Raw genomic sequence first — 19,108 nt, forward strand, 5'->3', positions numbered from 1 at the left:
GATAGGAAGTACCTTCTTTTCATGTGCGGGGGGCGAGGCTTTCAAGTACACGGTCTTACCTTTTGGTCTTACCTTTCGGCAACCTATGTGTTCACAAAGTGCATGGCTGTAGTTGTAGCTTTCCTTCACTCCAAAGGCTGTGCAATATATCCATACCTGGATGACTGGCTCCTGGTAGGGGCTACAGCTGAAGCCCTTCACAAGCACATAACTCTTACCATCAATACTATCTCCCAATTAGGATTACTGGTTAATTGGGACAAATCCATTCTTACTCCTTCAGAAACATTAAGTTCATTGGGACTCAGCTCGACTCTTTGCAGGGCAGGACTTTTTTGGCTGCTGATAGGAGAAGGAGGCTACAGAGTTTAGCCCAGTTCTTTCTAACTAACCGATATCAGACTGCTGTCATGATTCAGACACTTCTGGGCCTTATGGCATCCACCACAGCAGTGGTGTTTTTTGCCCGTCTCGTATGAGACCTTTACAAAACTGGTTTGTACGCAAATACAACCCCTTCACCACCACCCAGCAAGTCAAACTATCCCCAGACCTGTACTGAAATCTTTACTCAAGTGGACTAACTCTTACAACTTATTACAGGGGCATTTGATTCTTTCTGTCCGGACATCTGTTTCCACTGATGTATCCTCCCTGGGTTGGGGGGAGGGCACTGTGGCACACTTTCAATCCAAGATACTTGGTCCCCAAGTGAGTTTAAGTTGCACATTAATATCCTTGAGCTTTGAGCGATCTGTTATTCCCTTGCTGCTTTTGCAGCAAGAGAGTTGCATATCCATATGGACAATACAACAGTATTATATTATCTGAACAAGCAAGGGGGAACAGCATTGCTCAATGTCTGTGCCGAAGCCACAGCCCTTTGGGAATGGGCCATACTGAATAACGTCCACCCTCAGGCTACTCACTTAGCAGGAACCATAAACACCATGGCAGATACTCTGAGCATGGTGTTTCTGAACCAACGAGTGGTCTCTGCAGGAAAAATACCTTCTACCTCTTTTCCATCTGTGGGGTTTTCCCTCAGTGAATTTGTTCGCCTCAAGATTCAACAAAAAGGCCAGCAATTTCTGCTCCTGGGCAGAGGTAGATCCTCGGTCTCTGGGGCATGCATTTCAAATCCCATAGTTTCACGGCCTGTTTTATGCATTTCCCCCCACTCCCTTAGTAGCCAAGGTCCTTTGCAGAATCCGAGTCTTCAAGACTCACTGCATACTAATTGCCCCTTTCTGGCCCTGCCAGGAATGGTTCCCAATCCTCCACACTATGGCGCAAGGCTGCTTCCACCACTTACCGTCGGTTCCAGACCTGTTGATCAGAGGGAATGTTTGGCATCACAGTATTGCCACTCTGAAGTTAACAGTGTGGTTGTTCAACCCCACCCCCCAACTTAGGGTTCTCAGACGAGGTAGCACAAATTCTTCTGAAAGCATGGAAACGGTCCACCAAAGTATCCTACACTCAGAAATGGAATCATTTCTCTCACTGGTTACAGCCCAGTGATTTTTCGCCCTTTTCCTGTCCATTACCATGTATTCTAGACTACCTACTGGACTTACACAAAGCAGGGCTGTCGGTAAACAGCATAAAGGTACATATGGCAGCTATATCTGCTTTTCACGAAAGAGTGGGTGGAAAAACTGTGTTTGCTCACTGTTTCCAAGCAGTTTCATAAGGGTTTATTTAAAACTTTCCCTCCTAGGATCCGTCCTGTCCTGCAGTGGAGTCTACCATTAGTGCTTTCCCAGTTGATGTTACCCCCGTTTGAACCCTTAGCATCTTGTCAGATGTCCCTTTTGACTATGAAGGTAGCTTTTCTCATAGCCATTACCTCATCTAGGCATGTGGGGGAAATCACTGCATTTTGAATTGACCATTCTTGCGATTTTTCCCTAAAAAGGTTCTGCTACATACCAGTATTGAGTTCCTACCAGAAGTGGTGTCCAAGTTTCACTTACAGCAAAAAGTGGTGTTCCGTGTTCTTCCCTAATCCCACTTCTGATGCTGAAAGATCATTATTGGTCTTTATTGTACTACTTAGACAGTACAAAAAGCATCCAGAAGTCCAAGGCCTTGTTTGTGTATTATGCCAGTAATTGTAAAGGACACTCAGCATCCTCTCAGACTTTGTCAAGATGGATTGTTTCAGCCATTAAACTCTGTTATCGCTAAACTGGAATACATTGCCCATTCCTGGTTAAAGCACAGTTTACATGAGCCCAAGCTGCTTCTGCTGCATTTCTCCGAGGTGTACCATTGCAGGAGGTGTGTCAAGTGGCAACCTGGTCTTCACCTTCATCAAACACTACTCTGTGGATACAAATGCAAGACGTGAATCAGCGGTGGGGATAGCTGTGCTCCAGTCGCTGTTTGGCTGATCACTCATACCCTCCTCCATTGATGAGTAGCTCGCTATACTCCCAAGGTGGGACTGCACAGGACGACGACGAAAAACAACGTTGCACTTACCTGTAACTGTTGTTAGTTGAGATTCTTCTGTGCAGACACACATTCCCTCCCTCCTGCCCTGCTGTGAGTGTTATTTAACTATATTACTTCTTATATTGGTGGGTCAGGAGAACTGAGGGAATCTGGGGGCGCTCACCCTAGCAACCGTGTTTTGGTGGGAAGGCTACTGTGCATGTGCAGTAGGGGAGAGCACCCCCCTAACATATTTTAAGCTAGAAAAATCTCTCTGCAGCTGGCCTGCACGTGCAGAGTCCCAATATATGCCTGCACAGAAGACACTCGACGAACAACAGTTACAGGTTAAGTGCATTACTTTTTTTCAGGTTCTTCTTCACTTTGGCCTTTAAGCTCCATTCCAGTTCTGTTTATGTGAAAACTAATATTACAATGAAAAGCACTGAAATTTCATGCAAGATGTTTCATTTCTAATCAGTAAAAAATATTCAACTAGTGAAAAACACATACACATGAAAAGCGACAGATTAACTCATTGCAAACATACTGTCCGAGTACTAGGAGCAAGCTGCTTTTCTGTTCCTGAAACAGAAACATGTGCCATGAATAACTAACTATACAAACATTTCCTAACCTGTACTATACAATAAATAATGAACAATAATATACTAAAATACATTTTTAGTATTTTCCAGTGCAAAGTAAGGAATTCATAAAGTGCAATAGAGTCCAAAAGAGCAAATCCAATAACAAGTTATTATATATACACCACCCCTTTAAATCCAGAGTTGATAACAGTGTAACCAAAATTAAACTAGTCCATCTGGAGTTAGTAAATATTTGAATATAAAGTCCACCAAAATTCAAGTCCACAAAAATTAAGAATGGGAGACAAATGTAGCTCTGAAGAAAAGCTGTAGCTGGAATGCAGGGTGCGTTTAAAGGAGCTGTATATGTAACAACTTGTTATGAGATTGGGAGCCTCTGTAACTGAGCCAGAAATGTTTTTTGCATTTTTGGACACTATTACACTTTATGAATTCCTTATTTTGCACTGGAAAATACTAAAAAATCTATTTTGATATATCGTCATTCATCATTATTTATTGTATAGTACAGGTTAGGAAGTGTTTGTATAGATAGTTATTCACAGTGCATGTTTCTGTTTGATCTCTTCCTGGGAATCTTTTTGTCTTTAAGATTTTCTGTTCCTAGCAAAATAAGCCATTGGACTAGTCTTCAGAAGTCTTGCTATAAGGTATGATGTACCTTTCTTAGTCTTTCAGGACCGAAAGCTTGTGCTCTGTTACTGCTGAGAAGAAAGTAGTACTAGACCCGGTAATTAGTTATTTATCTTCTATTCAAACCTGAACTTAAGTGTGTTATTTTTCAGAGGATCTTTTGCCATCTTTGAGAAGCCTCTCATTTCTAAGTGAGGTTTATAGTTCATTCCACACCATGTTTAAAAACTTGAATTTATTTTGCATTTGAACAAGTTTAATTTTAATGTAGCTAGTAGTACCTGTACTATCTTTAATCACTACTATCTTAATTATAATCTTTGAACATGCTGTTTGTGATGCCAACTTGAAGATGTGTCCTTTCATTTGGCACAGTGATTAACACTAGTAGCAAACACATACCAGCCTTTTTGTAACATATCCTATTTCTTTGAAAAGCTACCGAAGAGTTTTCTGCATCTCTGAAAACACTGAGCACTTACAAAGAACTTTATTCTTCTTCCTGACTAGGGGCCACTTTCTTTTGGGGGGGGGGGACAAACACACTGGACCAAATTCTTAAAGAACTTTACAACAACAGATTTCACTCAAAGAGGCACCATCATGTTTTTAAACATAAAATAATGTGAAGCAGCAACACCAACAATTTCTAATTTAAAAAAAACGTAGTATTTTCAAATCTCACCCATTCCTAATTCAATTTATAACATATGCTTTAGTAATGAGACATTTAACACCAATGGCAGATTTGTATAACTGCTTTCCCACTAACTCAGCATCATATTTCTTTTCTTTGAGTGAATTTACCATGGTAAAGCCTTGGGCAAATCTGTCTTCCCTACACAGCTGCCTTTAAGCATAATATCTACAGGTCATCTTATGGATTCTGTTGGAACTGGAACCTGGAACTTTGGTTCCGGGATACTTCTGATCTGTCCCACATCTTACTAAAATCAGTCTGGTTACAGGATATACCTGAGGGGGTTGGACTAGATGGTCTGTATGGCCCCTTCCAACTCTATGAGTCTATGATCAGTCCCACATATCTTACTAAAACCAGTAATTCTTGCTTTGTTATGGATTGAACCCAAACTCCACCTCTTATGAGTGGAAGAGCACTTGTATTCACACAAAAGAGAGGAGGTGATTACCCACTGTTCACAAGGGACCTCAGACCCTTAGGAGTGTTTTTTTGAGGAGCACAAGTGGTGCAGTGGGAACCATCAGGTCTACAATGGACCTTTGTCATTGTTCTTTGGCTCCAAGGTTATTTTCCTACCCTGATGAGATAGCTAACTATAGCATTGTAAGAATTCATAATGCTTAATATCATACTCCATGTCACATTCCTTATTAGACAAGTTATATCATGAAACTCAACCAAGGGACAACATCTGACTGATACAATTCATTTTTTCTAATGGTTGCCTTGACAGAAAATTCACTGGTGGCTTATGGGGAAAATGCATGATTTCACACAAAAGTTTTAATCATTTATTTTAATGGTACATCTTGCCCCAAACAGAGTTGTTTGTCAAAGTTTCCATGGTTCAGAAGCGCTGTTTATTATCAAATCTTCAAATAGTTCACACCTTGCATCAGCTTACTTAAGGCAGCTGGTGCAGGGTGGAGCTGTTCAGTCTGTAATCTTCTTCCATATCCAGCAGTGTTTCAATGATCTCTTCATCCTCTGGGCTGTTCTCTGGGACTCCTCTGAAACTGCTCCTTATTTCTACTCCAAAGGCTGAAGCCTCATCTGGAGGCAACAGTTCTCTTGAGAGCTTGCTGATCTGCTGCAGTTCATCAAAGTCTACCTTCCTTGGCACCTTTTCTGCTGGGCTAACAGCTGTATTTCCTTCAGTGAAAATATAAAAATACAATAAATATCAGTTCTTCAACATATTTATACAGATTGATTGAACAGCTGATAGATCCAAAGAGTAATTTTCAGCGTGAATACAGAATAGAAAATTCAACATTAGTTTCAGTTTCTAATATAACCAGCCTACTAAGTTTCATTTGACTAACAAGTGTGTTCAAGTACTGGATCTTTTCCAACTGTGTAAATGGAGAATCCACAACTTGCATATCAGTTCTAATAGCTAATACTTTGCATAGGATGCAGAGTAAATCTTCTAATGACACAGCAAACTTTCCTGCTTCTCCCTTCAAATATTGCCTGCTGATCTCCATTAAATGCTATTATTGGATAATAGGGGAGTCTGCAGAAGGAAGGGGAATCAGAGAAACTTGCCGGTTTAATCTGGATTCAGACCCTTATCAAATATCAATGGGGATTATTTTTTTTATCCCAAGATAAGTCATTCCTTTGCTCTATCAAGGGCCGAATCCCCACTTCCTTTTTGTTTCCGCGCCTTTTCGCAACTGCGGCGCTGTTCAAGCAGATACTCACACGCTTTCCCATTCCACGTGTTCCCCGCCATCACCGCGCCACAATTGCGCCTCCTTTCCGTACCACGTGATAATGGCGGAAATCTGTTTTTGCCCGGCCCCCCTTTTTTTTAAAAAAAAGGGCTTTCATTGCGCATTTGCAAAATAAAGAAAGGTCGGTATACCGGAAAACCTACTTTGTGAGCAACAGGGTTTCCGGAGAATGTTTTAATGTGACAAATTATTTTCAAATTTGCCCGCCATAACAACAAGCCAATTGTTAGAAAGTGGTCTGTGACGAGCAAAAAATGGGCCAATCAAAGTTGAGGGGGAGGGGACCTTGCCATTTCTTAAAAGTTGGAATATCGGTATAGCGCAAAATTAACTTTTTTTTTTTTAAAAAAAGGGAAGTGATGTGCACCGTCAACGCTGACGATGGAGGGGGGAACCGCCCACTATAACGTTTTACTCAGTGGCGTGTGGAGAACTGATTGCGCCACGAAGATGCACTGGGAGGGTGAATGTGACGATGCACAGCATGGTAGCAGAATGAACCCAACTGCCATGACTGCGCAAGATAAGCGGATGGTGAGTGCGTGTGGATTTGGCCAAGGTCAGCATTGTCTACTGATTAGCAGCAGCTATTCAGAGTCTCAGGTAAAGATCTTTCACATCACTAGTGCCTAATCTTTTAGTTGGAGATTGAACCAATTTGCACACAAAGCAGGTGTTCTACCATTGAGCCATGTCACACCACACAAATGTCTTCAGCTTTATTGAGAGCTAACAACAGCATAATGAAACTGAAGAATAATGGATGCTACTTTAGTCACTGGAGTCTAGAACATGAAACTAATTTCAAGTTTAAAACCTCTCTCTAAAAGAGGTGAATTATTAGCCCTTTTTTTGCCTTTCTATCACCTCCTGTCAAAATTATTTGCCACAGTACATGCCTCTGTGCTGTCAGCTATTAGTCCAAATCTATATAAAATAGTGAGATTGGACAATCTATACATATTTCATTAAACAAATGGACAACAAGAATGTAATGTCACATATATTATTTCCATTGTCTTTTAATAGTGGTCTATTATTAATGTTCTTAAAGTATAGACTAGAGAGTTACTTTGTATTGCACTCTACTGCCCATCGCAAATAAAAACTGGAAACACAGACACATTCCCAGAGCAGAGCAAACATCACACACCACCCATATCTGTAAGATCTTTAGGACACTCTTGAAGGACATCAGTGGCACTTGGGTCTGGCTTCGCTGACCTTTCATCAATTTTTCTGAAACACAAAGATTAAGAATACTTTGTAACTGAAACTGCCACTTCCCTCCTAATTAGCAGCAAAAGGGTAAGGGTAAGGATATTCCAATTTTAATAAAAAGCAAGAAGTAGAGTTCTCAACTTTCTGATTAACATTTTAGAATTTATGCACTGGTGTGGCCATTACTATATTAAGACATCTCCTTGCACCCACAGAATTGGCAGTGTGGGAAGCAATCTACAGCAGTTAGCAGCTACAGAGGAAACTTTGCAGTTTTTGAGCAGGGATTAGTGAGGACAAAATAATATCCAGGCCATAAAGGCTGTATGGTCTATGTATGAAAGGCTGTGAAATAGAGGAGATCCATGGTCTAATGCATGATATCATATAAAGAGAACAAGTCCAAGATATCTGGGTACCTGATGCAGAAAATCCAAATGGCACCCCCAAAATAATATACGACTTTGCTATCCTGAATTCCTGCCTCATATTGTTCATATCCTATCACAGCATGACCTAACTGTGAAAAACAGCAAAAGTTCCAGTTATTTGGCTGCACCAGTCTCAACTGCCACAACTGCCACTTGAGCTTTGAAGGAAACATTCCATACTTACACCTGTGTTTAACAGCTTTCTATAGAGTACTGATCCTGCTCAACTACCAGTACTCACCTGGCCATTTTAGCAAAGCCAGAAAAGGCAATAGCCAGACAGCAGCTGTGAACATGGGAACTGCAGAGTGGCAAGCAAGAGAGATTTACAAGCAAAGGCAAAGTGGAGTGGGGCAAAGTTGAGCAGTTGTTTAGGACCCCCTTTTGCTTTGTGCCTGCCAGGGGTTCCTCTACATTCTGGAGCCATCTCAGGTGGCATATTTGGGGCACTTCTGAAGGGTACTCATAATTCATTATATTTTGATATTTGGGAACACCAGGTCAATTTTTCACTTCGTGCACCAAAATATCTTGAGTTAGTCCTTTGGATCAGCAAAAAGCTAGATGGACTACCTTCAGAAGAGAAGTTCGTGACAACATAAAGTTATGCCTGTGACAGGTAAAGCATACCCAATGAAAATCTGCCTTTCGGTCATGAAAACTGGAGGATGTAGACACGTATTTTCCTTGCTTATCAATGGCTCCCGTTTTGAAGAAGGAATGTTGGAGGCTGTAATCACTGAAGTGAGATTTGGCTTGAAGAGAGGATTCTCTTTTTCTGGAACAGAAGAATCTGTTAAAGGTTGCTGTGAGAAACACACAATGGGCAGAGTTGGCTCTCCCCTCTGAGTATTTAGATCTGCACTGGACGGCTTTAAGGATTCCACTGTCAACAAGTCCAAGTTCAGGTTGGTGGTACTATCTGGGGAGTGATGTAGAGGAACTGAGAGATCTTCCATTGCTCTGTCAATAGCTGCTGCTAGCTCCTTCCGGCATCTGCTTAACTTTTCAGACATCTCACCTGAATAGGAGAAACACCTAATTATCTAGGATTTTGATTACATAAGAGCCCTTTTCAATCATTATGTTTTTGAAGCTTCTACCTCACGTGCCAGGACAGAGTTGAAGCTTCTACCTCTAATCTTCCCAATATGTGCTACTATCATTTTGTGTAAATAGGGCAGTGTGCTTATTTTTAAACTTTGATACAAATGGTCAAACAGCCATTTTGTTGCAGTTACACTTCCACTCATACTGAAGCGTGAAAATATGGGCACTGCCCTATTCACGCAAAATGGCAACCATACATCTCAAGGTAGGAACACCAAAAATGCAACAACTGAACAGGGCTAAGAAATACATAGTTGCAGCAAATGTACGAAGTAGCTGATTCCCAAAACTGCCGCCCCACCCTAAGATTTGTCATTAGGTAATAAAAACATAGTATCATTAAAAAGCAGTAGAAATATGTAGAACCCATCCTTCGAATATTTCTCATAGTACAGAATGATTTTCCATATGCTTGGTGAATGAAGCATCAGCTGAATTTAGGTGGCCCAGAGGACTGTCTTAAATGCACAGCAGTTTAGTACAGCAGAAAAGCCCTCGTTAGTGTGGTGTTGGGACATTGGACTTGGACTAGAAAAGCATGGGTTCAAAGCCCTATTCAGCCATGAAAACTGCTGAGTGACCTTTGGTAGTTATATCAGTCTAACCTAACTCATAATACCTGTGAAGATAAAATGGTTACAACCCCACATATGGTAGCTTTTGCCTGAAGGAAGGGCGGGGAAAAAAAGCTAAACTATTTAGTAACATCAAATTGAAACTTTTATTGACAGATTTATTATTGGCAATCATTCCTGGGGGGGACGGGGTCTCTTATCCTAGCAAGATGCCCAGCACTGTGACCGACACCAGCTATGATTATTTTCTTGAGCTCCAATTAATTGTTTTAAAGAAACCACTAGCCACTCTAGTTACAACTACTAAGCAAATTAAAACTTCTCATCTTACTTTAGAGGATAAAAAATCTACATGTTTAGTTCTCTAACCAGCCTGGACGGGCTATTACCAGGGGTGTTGTCAAATGTTAATCCACATTAAGTGATCTTTTGAATACGTGCCCTTTCTAAGCAAGATACATGAAACCCTTCAGCCAAATTAACTCAACTCAAATTAAGTTTGAATAGTTCACCTTTTATTGAGTTGTCCCAACAGCAAGATAAGAGTAGGATAAAAGAGCAATTGCTCAAACACTTTTGGTTAGTAAAAATATCATCAGCTGAATCTATAGACTCCCAATCAATAGCTTGTTCCCATCCCCCCTCCCCTGTTGAGGGTTTCAACTGTCACGGAACCTTTGTCTCTGCTCCCTCCCAAGAGCATACTCACTGCGTTTTCCCCAATAGAATAAGGATGATGCAAAATGCACTTCAATGATCTTTGAACAAAATCTCATTATTAATCATCCCTCTTCCACCTATGACTGTGTCACCTTTAACATATCCCACCCGGAATGGTGTGCCTGGTGTTTATTACACAGTTACTCTTTTGTCTCCTAACTCAAACATTCCTTTATCCTTCTCCATAGTTGAATCCATTTTGGCCTTTCCACTAGGATCCACATACTTGGCTAATAGAGATTTACTTTTTTCCATTTTGAAATATGGAGAAAGTGAAACCTAACTGTAATAAGTCATTAATCTACTTCAGTTAAAGGCAAGAATGTGAGGCTGAAAAATGTAAACTAACGTAGCCATTGTGTATTGGGGGAAATCCTCCAATATTTGATTAAGATACTAACATTGCCTTTTTAATGTGGAAACAGGAAGACAATTGTTTGGAAGACCAACTTCTGTAGAAGATACAAGGGAAGAACTATATATTATGTGAGAGAAGATCTAATATAAAAACTTAAACTGACTGATCTGTGCCATGTTTATACAGAAATGCCCTATTGATTGTAGTGGAATTTATTCTAATGTACACTGATGAATACTGACACGTTTCTTCTCTGAGACAAGGCCAAAGTATTTAACCTGCCTTGGTTGGTCTTCTTCTGGGCTTTCTTGCTACAGAATTAATAGAGAAGTAGACATGTTGCATTATACATAGGCTAAAAAGAGATTGTGAGTTGTAGGGTGATGATTACATGCACAGTGTAGAAAATCAAGCCACTTAAAAACTTTATCTTTCTGTTCTGTGACTCCCCTTCTCTCCCCTAAAACTAAAAGGCCAAGTTACTTAATACGTGCTTTACCTAAAAAAAAAAATCAACTTAATTATCAACATGGCCAAATCTGTGGATACTGAAAGCCAGAGACTGGACCCATGGACAGACAAGACAGAACTTTCTGTAAACCTGAAAATGCCCAAGATTTTGTAGAAATCTGTGGTGGTGGGGGGAATACATTGGAGGGTTAAAAAACCAAAAATAATAGAAGCAGTGTATGTAGCTTTAAGAAATTAACACTTTTTCACTGACCTTTGTGGGGGTTGTCTGGCAACTGCAACAGTATTGGCAGCCATTTCCAAAGCTGTTTTGGCCTTTGAGGAAAGACTCATGGGTCCAAGTTAGACATGGGCACGAACAGGGAAAAAAAACCCGAACAGGCTGTTCGTCGTTCGTTCCCAACGATGAACACGAGCAGACGAACGGAACTGAACATATCCCGTTAATGAACGTGTTCAGTGTCCGGTGTTTGTCAGCACCAGAGTGGCCCCCTTAGCACTTAGAGAGCTCATATTCACAGGGAATGTGCAGCAGGCTCTTCTCCAGCCATCACCCAAGTTTGGTCAAAATTGCAATATGGATCTCAGAGTTATACATTCCCAAATTTGACACACCCAGGAAACTCCCATTCAACACAAATGGAGCCACCCTCCTCAGTTCACTTTGGCCCCGTGTGGTGGTCCTGAAGGTGGGCCGCCTCCCCTCTCATGGGCGTGAGGTCTGGCCACTCGCCGGTAGCACGCCCCATATGCTTTCCCGCCAGGCCTCAGGGTCGGAGGCGGACACTTATCCACTTACGCAGCAAGGTGGTTGATGACGGTGGCTGCTGGGCCTGGCCTGGCAAGCTGCCTCCCCTTTTGGGGGTGGAGGGTCTGGCCGCTTGCCGGCGGCACCCCCTATGTGCCCGCCTGCCAGGCCTCCAGGTTGGAGGCAGACAGATTATCCGCTTACGCAGCAAAATAAGTGATGCCTGCGGCTGCTGGGCCTGATGGGCTTGGGGAGGCTCTGGCAGGCTGCCTCCCCTCTCGGGGGTGGGGGGTCTGGCTGCTTGCTGGCAGCACCCCCATGTACCCGCCCGCCAGGCCTCTGGGTAGTAGGTGGACAGTTTATCCGCTTATGCAGCAAGGTGGATGATGACTGTGGCTGCCAGGCCTGGCAGGCTCGGGGAGGCAGTGGTGGGCCAGCTCCCCTCTCGGGGGTGGGGGGTCTGGCCGCTTGCTGGCGGCACCCATGTACCCGCCCACCTGGCCTCCAGGTCAGAGGTGGACAAAGTCTCCGCTTACGCAGCAAGGTGGTTGATGACTGCGGCTGCCAGGTGGTTAGGGAGAGGGAGACCAAGGAGTTCTGGCCGCAGCAATGAGCTGTACCTGGAAGATCCTGCGAGGGGGACGGGAAGACCCCAAATCAGCAGCTGCTGACATCAACCACCTCCCTGCCATCACAGAAAGGAGGGGATGGGGTGGTGCACGTGGTGGGGAAGGGTTGTGGCAGTACCTGAGAGGGAGAGAAGGAAAGAGGGAAGACGAAGTGGTCAGGGTTGGAGAGGGAGCCCAAGGGCTTCTGGCCACGGCAACGAGCCATACCTGGAAGATCCTGTGACAGGGCCTGGAAGACCCCTATCTGTCAGTGGCTGCTGGCATCAACCACCTCCCTGCCGTCACAGAAAGGAGGGGATGGAGCAGTGTAAGTGGTTGGGAAGGGACTCGTGGCAGTACCTGGGAGGGAGAGGTATGGACCGGGAACTGGAAAGCTCCCAAGCGAGAGGTAGTTGGGAGGGGTCAGAGGGGTCCCAGAGAGGGAGAAGAAGAAATAGGGAAAGGACAGGAGTCACGGGACATGTTCCCACCTGGCTCAAAGGGGTCCAGTCAGTCCCGTTGACAGGGGAGCCACCATGCTGTGCAACTGTGCTGTATCCCGATATGGTACAATCGGCTGTGCAATTGCAGCTGAGCTGTCCCTCATGACCGAGGAGGGAGCAGTAACATGATAGTCCCTCGTGAAGCGGCAGCTGACATGACCCGCCATCCTGCCTTCGCAGAAAGAAGGATATGGGCAGGACAGGAGAGGTTGTTTGTAAGGGTCGGAGTGGTTCCACAGAGGGAGAGGTAGAAAGAGGGACCAGCAGCCCCGAGAAATGATGGGGGCCAGAGCAGTTCCACACCGCTCCAAGACACCTCACCTATGCAGGCAGTACGGGCACTACTCATAACAGTTTGGACAGCACTGCTAGACACCAACCGCCTTCCTGCCTTCACGGAAAGGAGGGGATGGACGGGACAGGAGAGGTTGCTTGGACGGGTCAGAGTGGTTCCAGAGAGGGAGAGAAACGGGGCAGCAGCAGCAGCTGACATCGGCCACCTTCCTGCCTTTGCAGAAAGGACAGGAGTCGAGGGACCCATTCCCCCCTGCTCAGAGGGCACAGCGTTTGCAATGGATAGGGCCACCATGCAGCTCAACTACATGTGCAACAGCTCCTGAGCTGTTGCACAAGTGCCCAAAGGAGGCTGCTGCCAGCATCACCTACTTTCCTGCCTTCACAGAAAGGAGGTGTCATGATGATCTGGCTGTGCCAGGAAGGCATAGTAAGGCCTCAGAAGCCTGTTAGCAGTGGGAGTGGGCCTGGCTAAACCTGACCCAAATGTACCAGCCCTCATTCAAGATACCCGCAGGACTCGACAGGCAAGGGTGCGTGGTGATGGCATGGAGAACGAAACCAAGGGGCAAGATGCTTTAGTAGCCTGCGGAAGCCCATGCCCTCCATGATGGATATGGGCAAGCCATGTAGGGCGATCTTCTCTGCCAAGACGTGAAGGTCCACCTCCTGAGCCCTCAACCTTGCCTTTCTAAGCGGCACTGTCCCAGACCCCAAGGGGACAACCTCCGCGAGTGCGGCCTGCCTGAGTGCTCTGCTTCCACCAGCGTCACTCTCAGGGCAAGGATTCTTGCTTGGGGTGGATTCCGGTGACCCTCCCACTGATCCCTGCTCAGAAGAGCTGGTCGCCCACTTTCTCCCCCCAATGGATGTTTCACTGGGCAAGGACAGAGACCACAGGCTCTGGTGGTGTGTCTTCAGGTGCCTACTCAGGGCCGACGACGACAGGTGCTTCAGGTTTTGCCCCTGTGCACCAGGACATCACAGGCACCGCACCGGGGTCATTAGGAAGGGCCCGAAAGTGCCTCCATTTGGAGGCGTCGAAACGTGGACCACTAACTGTCCCAGGAGAAGGACGATGAACAGTTACAGGCTGTACTGTGGAGCTGGCCACGGATGTTGGAGTGAGGGGTGGAGTGCAGGCAGGGACACCACCGAGAGTTTGGGATGGGGATGGGAGGGATGTTTCATAAAACACAAACCATTCCTCCAGGGATCCGTCACCCACCCTCTCCTCAAAATGTTGAGAGAGATCCTCTCCCCCCAGCAGAAAGACCTCTTTGGCTTCCTCCACAGCCCCCACAGGTGAATCTGTGGGAGCGGAAGTACTCTCTGCTGCCCCCGAGCCACACCCAGTACTGCTTTCCACAAGTAAACCAGGAGGAATGCCTTTACACTTCACTTCACAACCATCCGTGGCGGCCACCACAGCATGAAGACTCATTGTGCCACCAAACTAGAATTAAGGACGACAGAAAAGAAGGGAACATTGTGAGCCCTCAGCCAAGGTGCCCACTGAGCTTGGCCCCAGAGCCTGACAGCAGCCCTTGAACCAGAGGCTGGGGCTAGAGCCCTAGCCCAGCACTCCCAGATACCTGACAAGATCAGGCACTAATAATAATGTGAGCCCTCAGCCGAGGTGCCCACTGAGCTTGGCCCCAGGGCCTGGCAGCAGCCCTGGAACCAGAGGGGATAGCTCCCTATCCCACCCAACACACACAGCTCCAAAAAGCCCAGCTCCAATGCACTCTCCCTCGCTCTCTCTCCCAAAAGGCTATCAACAGCTCTGTCCCACTCCACTGCTTGCTGAAAGTGAAAGCCAGAACTGGGAGCACAGTGCCCTTTTATAAGCAGAAGTCTCATTGAGAAACACAGGAGGTCTGTGGTTGGCAGTCAGAACTGCCTAACAGGGTTTGCAGGAATGAGATTGGAGTTCCCATGACCACAGAACACCTCCCCTCCCTCCCCCCTAGTGTCTGCTCCCACGTTACTGATTGTAACAGATTTTGCAGCTCCACGCTTACAAGGAAGACCTGCCCATCAAGCTAAGTTGGGCTTTGATTGGGGTGTCCGGGGCGACAGAGGGAGTGCAGACAGAGTTCAGGCAGTCCCTCCCTCCATTGCCAAGGCAATTGATTGAAGGCGCCTGAGTGTCTAGCTTCCCGAATGGCGGCCGAGTGCAACAAATAAAGCTTGCGATGACCACCTGTTCGGCTGGAATGGCGCCTCACGAATGGCCTGTTCGCGAGCAGCCGAGCGGCCTGTTGGTTGGTTTTTTCCGTTCGTAATGCTGTTCGTGCCCATGTCTAGTCCAGGTTTGGCAGCAGTCACTGGGCAACTTGCTACTATATGACTTCTATGATTCACTCAGGACCGACTGCTTATTCTGTTTAACGGCAACCAACCCTGAAAGCCATTGTGATATAGTGATAGGATCTGGGAGTAAGATCGTCAGCTGATGACTAGCACCTGGCAGGAGATGGGTGGAGAGGGACATGGGGGGCACCATTGGCATAATGGCCTGATGCAATTTTAAGGGGAAACCTGGAAATGATGTCATGCTGCTCTAGGAAATTCTGAAAACTCTATGGCAAAATCAGAGTTTCCTAAGATTCCTAGAGCAGTGCAATGTCACTTCTGGTTTTGCCACAGAAGTGATGGTGTCACACAGCTGACAGAGTGGTGGCAAGAACTAGAGTTTGCTGGTGGGAGACCTGGCAACCCTATCTGATAGATCCAGGTTTAAAACCCTACTCTGCTGTGGAAGCTCACCTAGTGGCCCTGGGTCAGTTACACATTTTTAGCCTAACCTACCTCACAGCATTGTTGTGAGGATAAAATAGAGGAGAAAAAATGTAAGGGAGGAGAGAATGACTGTGACACTGACCATAATTTTTCCAGGTACAGGCTGCCAGTGATAGGGAAGGATGGGAAGGTGAACACAAGGAGGCAGTAGGGTTTGCCAACTCCAGGTTGGGAAATTCCTGAAGATTTTGGGGGAGAGCCTGGAAGGAGTTTGGGAAGAGGAGGGAATTCAGCAGGAATGTGATTCCACAGAGTCCACCCTCTGAAGCCACCATTTTCTCCAGGGGGACTGATCTGTGTAGTCTGGAGCTCAGTTGTAGTTCTGGGAGAACTCCAGGCTCCACCTGAGACAAATAAAAGGTAGGTTGTCTGGTGGGTGAGAAGGAGAGAAAAAAGCAGGAAAGGGGAGAGGCTATGGAGTTTTTCAGAAAGACACAGATTGAATAAGCGGAAGGGAAAATCAGATTCCCTCCCCCAGTCCTTGTAGGTCCCCTACTTGTCCAGTTCTAAATTAAAAGTATTAAGGAATGTCGTAATCTTAAAGAATGCAAAGGAGGTCTGACAAGTTAAAGCCCTCATGAGATATTAGAGTGACAGAAGGGTGGGGTTTGAACAATATAAACAATGGCTCACCATATTGCAGAAACGAGCTCACAAAAAATGCACTTTTTTAAGGAGATTGGGTTTTATGATGCCATTATACTTTTACTTGAAATGAAATACAGCCATCCTGTAAAATAGACCTGTGTCATAAATGGCAGATGGGGAGCTTGACTCTTAACTCTTTACCCAAACTATTCCCTAGCACTTTCAGTCTCCAAGCCAATTTCTAACAGCTGCACAGTATTCCTCTGCTTAACATTAACTGTAGGTAAGAATGTCATTTTTAAATGCTGCAGGTCCAGGCAAATATACTAAGAAGTAAATCAGTGGAGTTTATTTCCAAGTAAACATGATAGATCTATTTCTGCTTCCCAGAGATGGAATCTACCAGTGACTGAACTGTGGGCTCAGTAATGTCAGATTAGAGAGCTTTGAAATCAACTCAGCCTCAACATTAGCTTTTTCCAGGTTTTCATTTCCTGAAACAGTCTAGATCAGTGCTGTTGGGGCGAAACCCATATGTTTTTTTGAAAAGGAGCCTAAAGAACTAAAACAACTATTTGTATATATATTGCTGACCCAGGCAGTACCGATTCTATTTCTGCAATTTAGATCCTCCTTTTTTCTTAACATTGTCAAGAGAGATAACAAGAAAAAGTTAAATTCACATAAAATAGCAAATGAGATCAGTGTCAAGGCCAATCAAAATAAAGTTTAAAAAGCTACAAATTACATTCCAGAGACACCTAAGTGATTAATCTAACCTTGGCACATTTCAGTTGGGCTTCAAGCCTGGTTTTGGAATCAAGAGTGTGAATTGCTTTCCTGAATGATCTCCGACTACAAATAGGTACAGGTAATGCCTCTTTGTTAATTCTTTTACACCTATCAGCAGCATTTTGTACTGTAGACTATCAAATATTGATGCATTTTGAAAAGGCGACGAGGATTATTGAGACGTCTGCCAAAAAAAAAAAAAGACCAAAATCAGTACAGTCAAGTCTTCAGTGTGGGACTTTGGTGCCCACAGTATTCTGTTCTTTTATTACTGTTCTTTATTAAACCACTGAATGAAATCATCCATAGCTTTACAGTTCAGTATCACTGGCACTCAGCTATATATGTCATTAACTAAACCCTTAGAAGCAGTTGTCATAGGCTTGTGCCTGAAAACTGAGATCAAATCAATGGTGGTAAAAAAGCTGAAATTGAATCCAGACAAGATGGTGGTGTTGCTAGTCAGTGAAACCAATATTCTGGATGAGACTGATTTACCAACATTAGGGAGGGGACAACTATCTTTAGCTAATCATATGAAAAGTCTGGGGGTGTCCCTGGATCCAGCTCACCTGATGGAGAAGCAGGTTGGAGCAATTGCCAGAATGCCTTCTTTCATCTTACTAGTAAACTATGTGCCATTCTTAAGTCAGCTGACCTGGTTAAACTGATCCATGCATGTATAATCCCCTAACTAGAATACTGTTTACAGTCTATAGGGGGACTGCTCTTGAAGGCAACTTGTAAGCTTCACTTGTACAAGACTGGATCCAGCCAGTATGCTTACATCATGCCACTACGGATGCAATTATATTGTCTAGAAATGCAGGACTGGGCTTAATTCAAGTTGTCGGCATTGCCTTTAAAGCCTTATAAGGCCTGGGATGCACATATATGAAGGGTCCTCATTCTATGGTACTGGCATGCCAACTGAGCTCAGCAGCTCCCCTAATGGTGCCTTTGCTGCAAATGATACCCTCGTTTTCCCTCTCAGCAGGGTCCTGCTGATTGTAGCATTTCAGAGGGAATACAGGGTCAAACAATTTAAGGGGAAGACCAGGCTAAGCCCACTAGATGACAAAATGCACCCCACCCTCAAGTTGTGAGCCTGAATTTTCAGGGAAAGCAACCCTGTCTAACAGGTTGTACACCTACCTTCACACTGTACAAATTCCCACTGTGTATTTCTATCTGTATAGATTTTCTTTATTCACTCTCATCCAGTCCATTATTGACCACAAGTACCAGCTCTGGACCCTCATTTGCACCTGATGGAAAGGTGAGAGATGATAAAACTGCACTCCAAATCTCACTCAGCAGTTTCATAGACTTTGAATAGTATGGGAGATGAAACCTCACAGCAGCTTGCAAACTAAAGGCCATGGGGTGGAGCAGCAATTCTCTTAACTTCTTCTAACAGCACTGCAAAACAGTTCCTTCCAATCCTATTTTGGAAAGGCAATCCAGAAGAATGCTATGGGTGATTACTGACAGCCATTGAGAGACCTGTAACAACAAAAGCACTTATTATTTTCTCAGTGTTTTCATAGTGCTTCTCAGGGCCACTGAGGCAGTCTCTAAAACTATGGACTTGGTGGATTACCCTTGCTTTCTTGATTTCATAAAGATTACAGCCTACCTTAATATCTTAACACAGACTCCTCTGTGAAAAATAAAGCTATTATAGTATTGGCTAAGTTTAACAGATTGGTGAGCATGTCTGAGGGGACACATATTTCAGGCGGAAGAACAA

General features: G+C 44.5%; 1 protein-coding gene across 1 annotated transcript; it reads right to left on the minus strand.

Annotated features, from left to right (window-relative positions):
- Window positions 1-5,183: 5,183 nt before the first annotated feature.
- On the minus strand, window positions 5,184-19,030 carry C4H3orf62 (chromosome 4 C3orf62 homolog). The gene is made up of 5 exons (XM_054978139.1): window positions 18,511-19,030; window positions 17,343-17,539; window positions 8,414-8,804; window positions 7,285-7,370; window positions 5,184-5,541 (listed from the first exon to the last, which is right to left on the minus strand). The coding sequence occupies exons 2-5, from the start codon at window positions 17,350-17,352 to the stop codon at window positions 5,294-5,296; spliced, it is 735 nt and encodes a 244-aa protein (XP_054834114.1). The 5' UTR covers window positions 17,353-17,539; window positions 18,511-19,030; the 3' UTR covers window positions 5,184-5,293.
- Window positions 19,031-19,108: the final 78 nt, after the last annotated feature.

The sequence above is a fragment of the Eublepharis macularius genome, chromosome 4 (genome assembly GCF_028583425.1).
Source record: "Eublepharis macularius isolate TG4126 chromosome 4, MPM_Emac_v1.0, whole genome shotgun sequence".
Lineage (NCBI taxonomy): Eukaryota > Metazoa > Chordata > Lepidosauria > Squamata > Eublepharidae > Eublepharis > Eublepharis macularius.